This window comes from Megalobrama amblycephala, linkage group LG8 (genome assembly GCF_018812025.1).
Source record: "Megalobrama amblycephala isolate DHTTF-2021 linkage group LG8, ASM1881202v1, whole genome shotgun sequence".
Lineage (NCBI taxonomy): Eukaryota > Metazoa > Chordata > Actinopteri > Cypriniformes > Xenocyprididae > Megalobrama > Megalobrama amblycephala.
This window is the reverse complement of record NC_063051.1, coordinates 3,508,963-3,523,537: the sequence shown is the minus strand read 5'-3', so window position 1 is coordinate 3,523,537 and position 14,575 is coordinate 3,508,963. Positions and strand designations below refer to the sequence as shown.

The 14,575-nt window shown below is 41.4% G+C and overlaps 1 protein-coding gene across 4 annotated transcripts in view; it reads left to right on the top strand.

The window, feature by feature from the left end:
* Window positions 1–926: 926 nt before the first annotated feature.
* The window catches only part of LOC125273425 (histone deacetylase 4-like), a 30,405-nt gene continuing 16,756 nt past the window's right edge, over window positions 927–14,575 (top strand). The window contains exons 1-5 of one of the 4 annotated variants that reach the window (XM_048198769.1): window positions 928–1,141; window positions 1,258–1,310; window positions 3,035–3,147; window positions 10,438–10,500; window positions 14,002–14,237. In XM_048198769.1, the coding sequence (XP_048054726.1) occupies window positions 3,126–3,147; window positions 10,438–10,500; window positions 14,002–14,237 (321 nt within the window). In that variant the 5' untranslated portion in view covers window positions 928–1,141; window positions 1,258–1,310; window positions 3,035–3,125. Of the gene's footprint in view, window positions 1,142–1,257; window positions 1,311–3,034; window positions 3,148–10,437; window positions 10,501–12,947; window positions 13,100–14,001; window positions 14,238–14,575 lie in introns of those variants that run through there. The other 3 variants (XM_048198771.1, XM_048198770.1, XM_048198768.1) reach the window with 3 other exon arrangements.

Genomic DNA, 14,575 nt, shown 5'->3' with positions numbered 1-14,575 from the left:
TTCAGTCCCATTATAAAGCTTGGAAGAGCCAGGATATTTTTTAATATAACTCTGATTGTGTTTGGCTGAAAGAAGAAAGTCATAAATTATGGGATAACTTTCATTTTTGGGTGAACTAACCCTTTAAGCCCTCAGTTTCTTCAGTCCTTAGTCTTGCTTTGATGTTGATATTGTTATGCTAGTGTGTTACTCTGTTCCTGTGTTCATTAAATCTCCTTTTCTCATCTTTTGGATTATATCCACAGCAAGTGTGAAACTAACCCATGAGTACAATAAGAAAATACAAGACTTGAATAAATCAGCGCAGCACATGCTGAAGAGTGTGTCTGATGTCATTCTCACTGTTCTTGCTTGTAGAGTCGGTGGGAAAGAGAGAGTAATGAATGATTCTTTGATACATAAAGATTTCGATTGCATGAGAGAGCTGTGACAGAAGAGATCTCGCTTCTTTCTTTAAATTCCCCACATGGGTTATTCAGCAGAATGAAAATGGGTCTTACTATAAGAGACACTGTAAATCAGTGAAGGAAGAAAAGCTGAGTGTGACCTTAAAAGTCTCTACTTTAATAAAATATACATAGGCTGCTCAAACAGAAGGAGTTGAAGCATGACTGTATAATAGCGAGCTGTTTTCTTGTCTACAGTCATCCCTATAATCAAGAAAGCTTCATCAAACAAGACTTTTTCTCACTACAGACTGTTAGTGTGAAGGCAGGTCAGTGAGCTTCGAGAAAATGGTGTAATTTTGAATGAAAACTAACCCATGTGCCTCATGGAAGAGGCTGTAGATCACCTGTGCTGAGGACCAGAAGCATTAGTCCAATATCAGCCGTCAACGAAATCACCATTTGCACACACTCACGTGATACAGATGTTGTTTGATTAACAGCAAAAGTTGAAGGAATGCTGTATTGAACATTACGCGTCAGTGTGAGTGACGTCACTGCGCGTGCAGGTCCGAGCGCGTGAATGATCCCGCCTCTCGCAGAGCTACAGTACAGTCGCGCCACACGTGATTCCCTAATCAAAAATCCAGTATGGCGGAATCTGTCAGGCAGCGTTTCTGTCGCTTCTGCGCGTTCCGGAGGAATTCAGATGTCTGCCGCTGATTCCGCGAGCCTCCTGCGTCTGCTGCGATACGGTGAGTGAACGAGTGAACGATCGGCTCCGCGCACGGACCGAAAGCATCACGCGCACCGCGCAGCTGCAGTGGTTTGTTATTCTGTCGCTGCTTTGAACAGAATGATGTTTCTACAGCAGCTTCCGTCAGTGATGATCGGACAGATTCACCTTCACTGCAGCGAGCACATGTAAGAAAGCCTCGTCTGTCGAATTCAGATTCTATTGGCGTGATGGTTAAGATTAAACCAGCTTAGACTAGAATTGTGTGATTGTTGTGGTTAAATGAGCGATGGCCAATGATGTGAGGTGGCTTGAGATGGGCGGGTTAGACATGAGGCGCCGTTTTTTGTGAATGAGGCTGAGGGAGGATTGCCATGACTCAACTGACACACACACACACACACACACACACACACACACACACACACACACACACACACACACACACACTCACTCTCTCATGTGTGGTGTTTTAGGGAGAAGCTCAGTATTGGCGGTGACTTTTGTTTCAGGATCAGATGCTGTGGCGCTTGACAGCTGGAAGGAACAGCAACTAACATGCATTTAAAATCGCATAAACAAAAAAATTTAAACAAAGCTCCACCTCATGTTTGTTTAGTACACGAGTTAATGCTGCTATGGGCAATCTTCTATTCTGCATACTTTTATGCTTCTTGTTTCGTTACATGTTGATTCAGGACTTCAGGCGTATGGTGCATTATTATGTGTTCAGGCGTCACGACGAGGCTCCGCTTTCTTGCCTGGAGGACAATAGAAGCCCTAGAGTGAACATAATGCCCACATGGGGAAATCACCCTCTTCAGACGCAGACCGTCACAGCAGATTAGCATAGATGTGCTTCATGACCGACTTTCACCAAACAGCCCCGCCAGCGCCGCCCAAACCCTCCAGAGCCCGTCTGGCGAGGGCAGAGACTCGGGTCATTTAGGGAGGGAGAGAAACGCACAAAACCTGATGATCCGAGAGACCTTGATCCCATTTGTACTGCTCTTACTGTCATCCCAAAGAAAGTTCATTCACTGAACCCTAATCGTGACATTAAATACTGATCATGCAGCAGTTCATATCAGATAAGTTGTGCTGTAGTATATGAGTAAAATGAAAAAGCTTTTATTTATTACATATACATTTTATTTTATGTTTTTATTGATCAACCAACAAATTCGACATCATCCACATGAAGATGGAGACTCGTATGAGCAGGTTAGAGTTATAATAACACAGACTGCTGCTTATATAAAAAAAAAAAATTGTAAAAAAATTGTATTTTGAAATTGTTTGTATTATTATTTATCATTTGTTAGTGATGACCTGCCGGAGGACTGCAGATAAAAATTGGCCTTTGGCTAAATCCGGTGCAATGCATGAAATGGAGACATTTATGTTAAAAATTTTACATGGTCCCTTTTCAAATAAATAAATTAAAAACTGTCCTTTGTGGGCAATACCCCAGTGTGTGTGTGTATACGTCCATCTGTCTGTGTTTTTTTGTTGTTGTTGTTTGTCTGTATGTGTCTATCTGTGTTTGTGTGAGTGTGTGTGTGTGACTGTGTTTGCGTTGCCCTTTGAACTGAGGAAGTTCAGTCTGCTACGTTCTTTTCCACTGGCAGATGTGGTTGTTGTGTAGCTGCTCAAGTGTCTCTGTTTCAGTCCACGGGTCTTTTGTGAAGATGTGAAACCATTCATAAATTCCACGAGACACACTCTTTCATTAGAGAAGCACAGCTTCATGTTTTAAGTTTGTCTGATGCCATTTAATCTCGCCGTTCGTAACGATGGCAGACGTGAGGTTTGTGTGAAGTTGATCGTCTCTCTCACTGACGTTTGGCTTGTTGTCTAAGGAGAGTCTGTGAATAATAACTTTATTTAATGGACCTCTCCTTTCTAACAGCTGCTGGTTGAAACCGCTGCTTTCCTGGAAGTACATCTGAAGATTTGAAAACCTTTTTGGGACAGATCGATCGTCAGCTGCTCCAAATATCATGACCTCCCAAAGTCATTCAGGTAAGTGTCTCTCTTTGTGTCTTATGATTCTGACTGACTTCTTCCATTTGTCTGCTTGTAGTGCGTTTTGTTTTTCTGCTTGACGCTTGCAGCGTGTGAGTAGATGACCAGACTTAAAGCCGTTGTCTATGAAAAGAAACAAAAACGGTCAAAGCTTCTTCACCGAAGCAAGCAGATGATCCATGTTTGCATACGAGTTTCATCTTCTGGCCTGAGTGTCAGTAATCCAGGATTTGTGTAATGATGTAATGGGTTTTCCATCAAACACGGCGCAGATCATCAGCTGTTCTCACCTGTGCCGTTAGTGTTGTGATCTCAAACACCGTCATCTGTCAGTTACACTACAGAAACATTGTTGTGGTTTATAGTAATAATAATAATCAAGCATGTTAATGTGTAGTTCATTCATGAGTGTCAGTTGTTTGGATCTGCTCAAGTGTTTGTAGTCACAGATGCCGATCCGCAGAATGATCTGTTACCGGCAGGTTATAGTTTTATTTTAGAGTTTTTATGTGATAATGGTCAGTGTTTGTTGCTGTCAACCACACAAATGTGGCGGTAAATGTTTACCATCCTTTCGGTCTGTGAAGATTTAATGAGCATTTTATGATTTAACAAATTCATTTTATGTTAATTCTTTTTCCTGTTTCTAAGAAACACAGTTTTCTTGTCACACATTTAATAGAAATATCCCCTTTGCTTTTCATGATCATAATAGCTGCTTACAGGTGCTGAGCATCCTCTGTGGATGAAAGAGATTTAATGAATTACATAATATTCATAATATTTGGCATGCATTTATAGTTTCTTCTCATTTTGCTCATCGTTTGATGTCTCCGTCTTCTGTCAAGTCGGCTTTATTTCTGTAGCGCTTTATACAATACAGATTGTTTCAAAGCAGATTCACAGTAATAAACAGTAAAGTAATGATCATGATGCAGACAGAATTCTGCTTTAAAGCAGCTCTAAAAAAAAAGACAATAGTGTCATTGATCAGCTGAAGTCCGTGTTGATTCAGTTCAGTTCAATGACTATGTGAAGTTCATCAATTATGAAATGAGTTCAATTCAGCTATAAAACAGTGATGTCATCATCAGCTCGGTTCAGTTCTCATCCAATAGTGTCAGTACAGTCAGATCAATAATATTATTGAATGCAACTAAGCAAGCCAGAGGTGAGAGTGTGAAGAAGCCAAACTCCATCAGAAAAACCCCCTGGGAGAAACCAGACTCAGTTGCTCAGTTCTTCTCTGGCCAACGACAAACACGGTGTGATTATGATTCAGGCGGCGTCACAAGTCAGGTTGATTGATTTCGTTCAGAATATTTCATCCAGCTCCTTCTGCTTGAAGATCAGGAATATGTTCATTCAGCAGTATTTGTAGGGATCAACCAGTAAATCAAATGCATGGCTCAGCAAGTCATATTCAACTTTGTTTTACTTCATTTCCTTTTCATGATGGGATGTTGTGTCTGTCACTGTTGTCACATCATTGAGCACAACTCCGTCTCATCCAGCCATCATCCATCAGAGTTCCCCAGTGATGTGATCTGACGTAATGTGACAGGCGTATCTGCAGCGCTCGGATTGTCCTGTTTTATCAGTCCCGTCCCTCCTTATCCCTCTTTCAGATCTGTTTCTAATGTGTGTGTTCATCTAAGCGCTCACTTCAGCACTGAAAGCCTGTTCTGCTGCAGCAGCTTAACTCGGTGATATTTATAGGTCCGCACGGATTCTGCACGTGCGCCAGACAAACGAATGTGCCGATTGTCTCTGTCCCTCCAGACGCCCGCAAATCCCCCCAATCCGTCCATCCGACTCCCCGCTCTGTCTCACATCTGTTAGTTCCTCCTGTAAGGTGTGGCGGCAAACAAATAAAGGCTTCCCAGAGCCTGAGTTTTCAGATCACGCATGGAAGCTTGCTGATTTTAATTGCAATCGGTCCAGACAAACAAAAGAGCGAAGCGAGCCAGCGGGCAGAGAGAGATACTGGATGTTCTGCCAGCATCCAATTACAATCTACACAGGAACCGTCACTGCCGTCCCACCTTTAACAATTTCAGGCATTTGTCTGTGTCCATTCCGGACACTGATGTAAAGATCCTAATGATATTGCATCTAATTAAAGTGATGATGCGGTATGTTCCCAATTTTGCCTAATTGCCGCTTTCAGAAGTCCTTTCATTTTTCAGTGTTTTCATGTCTCTCAATGGCTTTTGGCTGTTCAAGCGTTACCAGAATAGCCATGATCATCGCCTGACAATAAACTATTTTACTAGTTTTCCAGACCATTTTCTTGTACATTGTAATGATTGTTGTCATTTTTACACACACCTCAGGAGGTTTTAAGATGCTGCATCAATTATGGAAAATACTGTAAATTCATGCTAAAGTTTTCTTACATTGTAGGTTTGCTGATGCACTTTAGAAAAAGTCAGTATGTTTCATAATATTTGAACACACCCCTGCTGTGTATAATGTTTTGTAGCAAACAAATTCAGACACCCACGTGATCTTATTCCTAAATGACAGCGATTCATCTATGACTATTAAACCTTTGACAGGTATGATCACAGTGACCTTCAGATCTGCATTCTGAGCCAGAGAGATGTATAGGTCATAGGTCCTATATAGGTCATGTATAGGTATGAAACAAACTTTCTTTTCACCAATCTTTTCATGGTGTTTTCAACCACACCGTATCATTATTCTAGTTCATTCTATTCTAGTCTTACAATAAATCACAGAAGTACTGGAATAAAAGTTTTTATAGTTTGGATATAAACACTGATTTCTATGGTAGTGATCAAAATAGAGGAAATCACCTTTATTTGTAAATAGTTCCCTCAAAAGTAAAAAATATATGCTATAAGTTCGTGCCACAATGCAGCTGGGCGAGCACGGTAGCTCGAAATAATGTACATCCAATCGTCTAAAATCGCTTGAATGTCCAAACTGGCAAAACAAATACAAATGACAAAGTTTAGCGAAAGACGTAAGGCTCACCGCTCGTGCGCCATCACTATGTGTTGAACCAGCGTTCACCTCCGTGTTGCTTTTATGCTGCTGACTGGACGGGGCAGAGTCACGTGGCTACGCATGTGGTAGTATGTTTTTAAGGGGGAAGTATTAACAGGATAAGGAGGAGTTATAGACCACTCTCGTTGCAGAACACACAATCCTTGTTCCTCGCGTCTCCCCAACCATTTCCTCCTCGATATTCATCGTTTCTTTTTCTTGTTTTCGCTGAAGTTTCGATTACTTTTCGATTAATCGTGCAGCCCTAGTCTCGTCCATCTCATTAGTAGACCAGAAAACTGCCCCATTTGAAGGAAAGTGAACAGCACAGTTGCTAAATCAGGATCTGTCCCAGATCAGTTAGGATCTAGTCATATATGACCTCCATTAATGTCACTGTCATGGTTTTTTTTTTCTAGCATATTTTTAAGTCTGTCATGTAGATAATCAAAGTGAGCGTACATTAATATAACAAAACTTTACCAAATTAATTGGACTCTACAAAATGGCATAGCAAGAAGTCCTGTTCATAACTGGCATGAGAGTTTTGTTTTGCCTGCAACCAGCGACTCTGTGCCAATGTGGAGCTGCTCCAGTGTACCAGAGGCCGGATGAATGGACTTTGAGCACAGAATGCACGTTAGCCTTTTAAATGGATGTTGGCCACTGCTTTCTGCTCTCCAGCGCTTCCAGGTTCTGAAACCTATGAGAATGACCCAGAAGAGATTGTTGAATAAAGACATTAGTTTTGTTTTTGCACATAAAAAGTATTCTCGTCTCTTCATAACATTAAGCTTGAACCACTGCAGTCACATGACTGTTTTACTTGAAAGTATATTGCTGTGTATGGGCGAGTCATATACTACCTCTCGGATTTCATAAAAAATATCTTAATTTGTGTTCTGAAGATGAACGAAGGTCTCACGGGTGTGGAACGACATGAGGGTGAGTAATAAATGACAGAAATTTCATTTTTGGGTGAACTAACCCTTTAAACTAACAGAGAACAAAGTCTGATTGTTAGTCTGCCTTGGAGAATGCCACCGTGTGGAGGAGGCCTTTGTGAGCGCCGTTTCTTTAGGTCACGTCAGCTGGATTTGCCCTTAGTGACCCTCTGACAGAGTGACTGTGTTTCAAACGTGTGTGTGTGTGTGTGTATTTGTCACATCAGTATGACTTGGGGATGAAATAATCCACCCAAACCACAGCATCTGGACATATGGCCACCTTCAATTCTTTCCCTGCCAGCAAACATCAGCTCTCAGTTTAATGTCGCAGTCAAAGCCTTTGGTTTAAAAGATGTTGCTGTGGACAAAAGCAGCTGCTCAGTAGTTGGGTGAATGTTTGTGTTGGAAATTGCCTTTTTGCATGCCACTTAGGAAACTTGGCTCAGTTGTGCTGTCATTTTCATGACTACAACAAGGCTGACATGTAGTTTTATTGTCTTGTGGTTTTCTGAAGGTGCTTTGCTCTATGAAACGGAGCTCAGGTTTCATACCTGTTGCTGTATGGGGTGATGCCTAACCACAGCTCTCTTATCAAGTTAGTAGTCCAACACATGGGCATGCAAAGTGATCCATTTAGTCATTTTGGTTTAAATAACCACAGCATATCAGTTTCACGGATCAATTTCAGGCTGTGTTTGTTCCTCAAGCATTGCATTTCCCATGCAAATCACTAGTCCACAAGTTTTTTTTTTTTTGTTTTGTGTGTCTGTATGGTCTTATGGAACAGAGTGGCACCTCTTGCTCTCGGGCTGATCCATATGGAAGGAAATACCTTAGATTAATGGAGCCCCTCAGCCCCACATATCTCCTCAGATCGATTATTTATATAAAGTTGTATATCTAGTTGGTGAGCCACCACTTTGGTGCTGCTTTGGGAGGTTAGATCTATCTGTAGTTACAGACTTCTTTAGCTGCTCATTGTGTTTGACTGAAGAAGAAGTAGTTTAGCCTTTTATTTTGAACTATAATCATATGCATGTCGCAACCCTGACATGTCCATTTACTGCACGATTGGCTCGTTTGTTGAGAGTAGATAAGATCATCATGGACTTTTTTTCTGGGTGGGTTAGTTTGCTTTTTTGGCTCCTGCTGTTTTACGTTGTAAATGCTAATGTCTTATTTCATGTAAATACTAACATTGAACTTTGTTTACCTAGGGTTAACAATCATAAACACCTAAAACGCGGACGGAATCACGGAATCCAGTCATGAATACGGAATTTAGTATATAACGCGGAATGTCACATTTGTCAAATTTTAGATGAATGAATTAAAAGCAGGTCAGTACACTTAAATCAAATCGCGATATAGACTGTTCGTGAATATTAAAGCGCAAAAAGACTATTTAAATATGAATCCTGCATGCCTGTGTACCTCACGCACACACCTGCGACACTCGCGGTGTTAACGCACGAAATTCATCTCCAGAGTCTCTTCATCAGCATCTAACCGCTTCGCTTGAGAAAACTATCGGCATAAACGCAGAGAAACTCAAAGCTCAAACCCGTCAAAATAAAGTCAGATTTAACTTGACAGAAACATATTAGTGTTGTACAGTAGAATTTAGATAAATTTAATTTAATAATAAATTATTAAAACTATATTTTTAAGGAATAATCTCAGTTTTTCTTTTGTGATTTAATTTTAACAGTAAAGCTCTGTTGTGCAGCACATTTGACAAAAAAGTTTAATTTCATGATTAAAAGATGAATTAAATGGCATTAATTTGATTGCCGGAAAAATTGAAACGCGCAACTTTTCTGAAAAAACAAAACATTTCATAAAAATACATTTTTAATTAATAAATTTTGTTGTTTTTATGAATTCAATTAGTTAGACATTTTTGATTGTTAAAATGTAATTAAACCATTAAAATGGAATCCAGAAAAGTTAAAATGGAAAACAGAATTTGGTAAAAATAAAACAGAATTTGAGGGGAAAGAATAAAATGTATATCCTAGGGCCCTAAAAAAAATGTAATTTTTTGTTAAACTCTTAATAAATTGTTGGTAAATTGGATGTTTCATTATTTCAATTAATTAGACATGCTTTTTGATTACAAAAATGTAATTTAATTTGGAGTCAAAAAAAACTGGAAAATAATAATAAAATAAAAAAATGGGATCCAGAAAAAGAAATTTGGGAAAAAATAAAATGGAATTTGGGAAAAAATAAAACGTATTTCATAGGGCCCTATTTACCCTAACTATTACAGTTCATATGCAGCCTTGTTGTTATGAACTGTACTGTTTTCCAGCAAACACAATCGGGCTCAGCTGGAGACGGTGGCGGATCTGAGGCGAAGCTGCACCTGGGCTGCGTCCTTCTAAAAATAGATGCTTGCATATAAACAGAATTCCCTGATGCGCGCGGCTGCGATGGGGCCTAATTAGATGAACATCAAAGCAGTTTCCAGGGGTTGTCTAGTCCTTAGAAATTTCCCAAAAATAGAAGCTTGTGGAGGATTTGCAGCCCTGGGGAAATTTCCTGTTATTTTTCTCCTTATCTGGATGGAAACCCGTGTCAGTGCTTCTGCTCTTGTGTTACAAAGGAATCAAGGTTAATGAGCTGGTAAATATCATGCCAACGATCGCTGGTAAAAATAACCAGATATTTAACTGAGATGTATGTTGTTGCGTGTCACATTGGAAGGAGAAAACCGGTCTGTGTCTGCTTGCGTACTGATGACTCCCGCCGTACTGCTTCATGCCGTTGACTCCATCCATCCCTCGCTCTCTCTGTGTCTCTCAGGGGTTATTTATAGCCGTGTCTTGCTGTGTTGGGCTGCTGTGAAGAAGTGAAAAGCCTTTTCATGTTCTCTGTAATTACCATCTGCTGCAGGGGGTCGCTGTTGCAATGTCTGTTGCATTGGTGCTTTACTCCTCATTTACACTGTTATTTACCACACTCAGCTGCCGTCATTGGACCACTTTACTTGTAGTCTTCACTTGTAATGTCTGACTTTAAAGGCCTCCGTACTTTAAAAACCTACGAGATTGGCTCAAAAGAACAGTTTAACAAACAATGACCAGTTTAAGTTTAACGAACAATAACCACCATCTGTGCGTTTTCAGGTAAAAGGTGAAATATCTGAATGTTAGAGAGGTAGAAACTTTTTTTTTTTTTTCTCCACTGGTTGAACATCTACTGAAAATAAGAAATATTTATGATTTATGTGTTGCTTGCAAAACATATATTTCCTCCGAAGGACAGTGGAGAATATTTAGCCATTGAATCATGTTCTGTCTCTGTCTTTTTGTCTCAGACTCTCAGATGGATCAGACTGTGGAGCTTTTGAAGCCGTCGGCGTTTGACCACATTCCCGCAGGTAACTGAACCATTTCATGGCGTTTCTCCAGCTGCAGTGATCCTCAACCGAGTTAAAACATGATGTATACAAATATTAAAATACAATCAATTATACAGAGTTGGATAGTTAGAACACAGGAATAAATTCTTTACGTTCTGAATGGTGGAAACACGCTTCCCATATTTCTAGTTGTTGGTGTCAAGGTCTGTGTGTGTCCAGTCAAACTGTAAGTATATTGGCACAAATTCATCTGTCATTTGGTAGAATCTCGTCAAATTAGACAGATTTTATTATTAGACTTTCCACTGTTCATCTGCCAACTGCCAGTGTGGCATTGTGAGGACGTTTATTCAGTTTACTTTAATATACATTTTTTCCAAAACTGGATGATTGTGAATCAGTTCAGTGCATCACACAGATCATTCGAACGTGTTGTGACTTTATCTGTTGTGTCTGTTGGTTTGTTTCGTGTTCTCAGCACTTTTAATGCCGGCTTGATATATTCATTTCATCCCAGCGTAACGCCTTGATTTAGCACACTGAATTATAGATGAGGTCTTAGGTGGCGTACGGAGATGGAGACAGACGAGCATCAGGGTTTCAAAACAGCAGCATGAAAATTACAATAATGCTTAAACCAGCTCTGTTTTGTTGCGTTTGGGTTCAATCTTCATGTAGATAGCGTAGCACTAGATCATGTCGATCATGTTTAAATGCTCTGTGAGTGTGACCTATTAATATCATCACCTGGACATGGTGTTATGACTGCTAATACATCAGAGATGATGGTGGATTGATGCATATTAAGGAATAAACAACCTAAGCTCTTTGTTCTGCGTCGGTGATCAAAAAATGTGCTGTGTCCCTCGTCCCTTAGTTTGTAATGCGGTGGAAATGTGTTGTGCGGCGAGGGCTGGAGGACGAGCACGTAGGGTTGTGTAGGACTCTCTGACTAACGCAGGCCTTGTCCAAACCTGCTCACCTCTGATCAATGAAACACACGCCTCTTCTGTGTGTGTGTGTGTGTGTGTGTGTGTGTGTGTCTGGTTGTACTCAGCCACAACAGTAAGTTTGTGCAGTTTGCAGAGCAACTAAGGATGCTGTGCACAGGTTCACGTCCTTGAGACACTTCTCACAACACACAAAACAACACAGTCTGTGGAACATGTATTTCTGTCTTTACACTGTCCTGCAGAAATGAAGGTGTTTCTTTATTCACTGGTTCTAATGGCTCGCTAATGTTGTGACTCGCTCAACAGTTTAGCCACTTGTTTAGTTCCCTTTAGCTGAGTCTTCACAGATCTCCTGACACAAATGACATCGGGCATTTCACAGAACATCCATTAGCGCTAACGAGCAGAGATCAAACCATCAGGAAGGCACACATCAAAACCACAGTGCTGCGGCATTGTGGGACAAAAATAGCCCAGGAATATGAAGCGGCATGGCGGTGGAGCTCATAACCGGAAGAGAGACTGAGACGAGACGGACGACATGCGGCGTTGAGCCCTTAAGGTGACAGACGTATTGTGAGCATGATTGATGATGCAAGGGATTGTTTCGGAACACGACAATCCCAAAATCCTGGAAAGCCAAAAGGTCTGAAATGTCTAAATGTCCAAATGATGTCGCCGTCATTTCAGATCAGTTTAGTCCTATGAAGTACATGGTTAAGTAAAGTATAAAGATATCTTCGCGCTGATCATTTGATCTCTGAGGGTCTGTGAAACGGTCTCGACTCGGATGAGCCGTACATGTCTCCGATCTCACGGTGTCCCGATTCGTCACTTCATGTCTAAAGCTGAAAATAAGCCATAAGATGATGAATAACTAGCAGGAGGGATTGAGAATGAAGCATTGGCCGTTTAGTGTGTCTCACTGAAGATCACTGTCCACGCTGATGGCCGTCTGTCTGAAATGTCTGATTTGCAGGGAAGAGTTTATCTCGTGTGAGTCGAGTTGCTGTGGTCGGACGCGATACGAAGCTTTTGAGAGCTCATCAAAGCTGCACTGCTGCGAGACTGTCTGGACGCTCTGCTCTTGGCAGCAAGTTTGTCTACCTGCTCCAAAACCCATTAGTGAATTAGTGAATTAGTGAAAGCAGGAATGCGCTTACGTAACTAAAACTCAACAAGGATGCTAGTATCAGTATTTAATCACTCACGTAAGGAGAGGTGTTTTATTTTGGCTGTCGTAGCAGTGAAACGCACGTCTTTTATCGCAATGATCTCTGAAATGAGCAAAAATTCTTAGTGAGATTTATTTTTGTGCTCATCTGTAAAGTGCATCTTTACTCTCTGATTTCTGATGACTGATTAGCAATAGCTATTGATTGTGATGTGTGTTCTGTGTATGTGGCATTAAAATTAAACTCTTACATTTCAGATTGATGCGCAGCACGTCATGCTTTACAGAAGCAGATGAGGGTGTAACATTAAAAGGGGGTGGTGTGTGTGTGTCAACAGTCTCCATATGAGAGAAGAGCATGTCATGTTTGCTCTGGGACGGCCCTGTGATGTCATCAGAGTCAGAGAGACAGCCGCGCGCTGAAGATCAGTGTGTTAGTTAGAGACAGACTGCAGCGGAGGCAGACAGGAGCTGTGCCACAGACGGGCCGGTGAGCTCCGCTTCATTCTGACGTGTGTCGCTGCTCTTTATTCTTCTCATGTCATCAATGCGTTTGGTTTTGTCTGTTTTCTTGAGTTACTTTTTATTTTCATGTGGTTTTTGCTCTTTTAATTATTCTTCATATTTGAGGTTTCAGTGCTGCTGATCTGACCATGATCTTGTGTGTGTGTGTGTGCGAGTGTTTGTGTGTGTTTGTGTGTGTTTGTGTGCGAGTGTGCATGTGTGTGTGTGTGTGTGTGTGTGTGTGTGTGTGTGTGTGTGTGTGTGTGTTTGTGTGCGAGTGTGTGTGTGTTTGTGCATGTTTGTGTGCGAGTGTGTGTGCGTGTGTGTGTGTGTTTGTGCATGTTTGTGTGCGAGTGTGTGTGCGTGTGTGTGTTTGTGTGCGAGTGTGTGTGTGTTTGTGCGTGTTTGTGTGCGAGTGTGCGTGTGTGTGTGTGTGTGTGTGTGTGTGTGTGTGTGTGCTAGTAGTCTGTCTCCTCCTGTGTTTGGTTGTGTTGCTGCTTGTTTGTCAGTAGTGTTCTGTAATTCTGCTCGTCGACACTCTACAACAGTGAAGCTGACGTCATCATGACAGAGACGGACACTTGAACACTCGTGTTGTTAGGGTTTAGTGTGTGTTTGTGTGGTTGTGTATTGTGGCTCTAATGTCGTAACCTCTGCACTGCAGTTATTTGAACATGAAAGCAAAATCTTAAAGTGCCACACTGTTAATTTCCCAAGAGCCTCAGAGCTTGAAAATTTGTTACAGCATCATTTTGTGTGTGTTGAGGCACATGCTCTAGATGGAGTTTCCACTGGTCGCGTGTCTCTTGTATCTGTCCAGCTCTCTGCTCGTTAGAGCCTGGACTCTGCTCTCATCTCGACACTGTGTTTTTGTCTTGTTTTCTGCAGTGGAGTTGAGTTCGGCTCTGCCCGTACGAGTTCCTCCTGCCGCCATCCCCATGGACCTGCGCGTGGAAGCGTCGCCGGCGCTGGATTCGACACGCCGTGAGCAGCAGCTGCAGCAGGAGCTTCTGGCGCTCAAACACAAGCAGCAGGTGCAGCGGCAGCTCCTCATCGCTGAGTTCCAGCGGCAGCACGAACAGCTCTCACGCCAACATGAGGCCCAGCTACAGGAGCACATGAAGGTCCAGACTCGTTCCTTTCATCAGTGGATCTAGTGAATAAAGCTCAGAGTTGCTAATCAGAAGTTTATGAAAGTCTGTTGAGAGTTCATGGATGATCAGCACTGATCCTTCATCTCAGGTTCCTCCAGATAGGATAGAAATGTTCTCAGAAGTCACTGACTACTTAATGAATGTCATGTGATACATTGAGATGTCTTCATGCGATGCTCGGCAAAGCCGTAACCCTGTAAAATATATAAAGCATAAAGAACAGAACAGTGAAGCAAATGTTTCTAACAATTGTTAAAAAAAAAAAAAAAAACATTGTGATGTCCAGAAATCACTTTTAATAGTACATT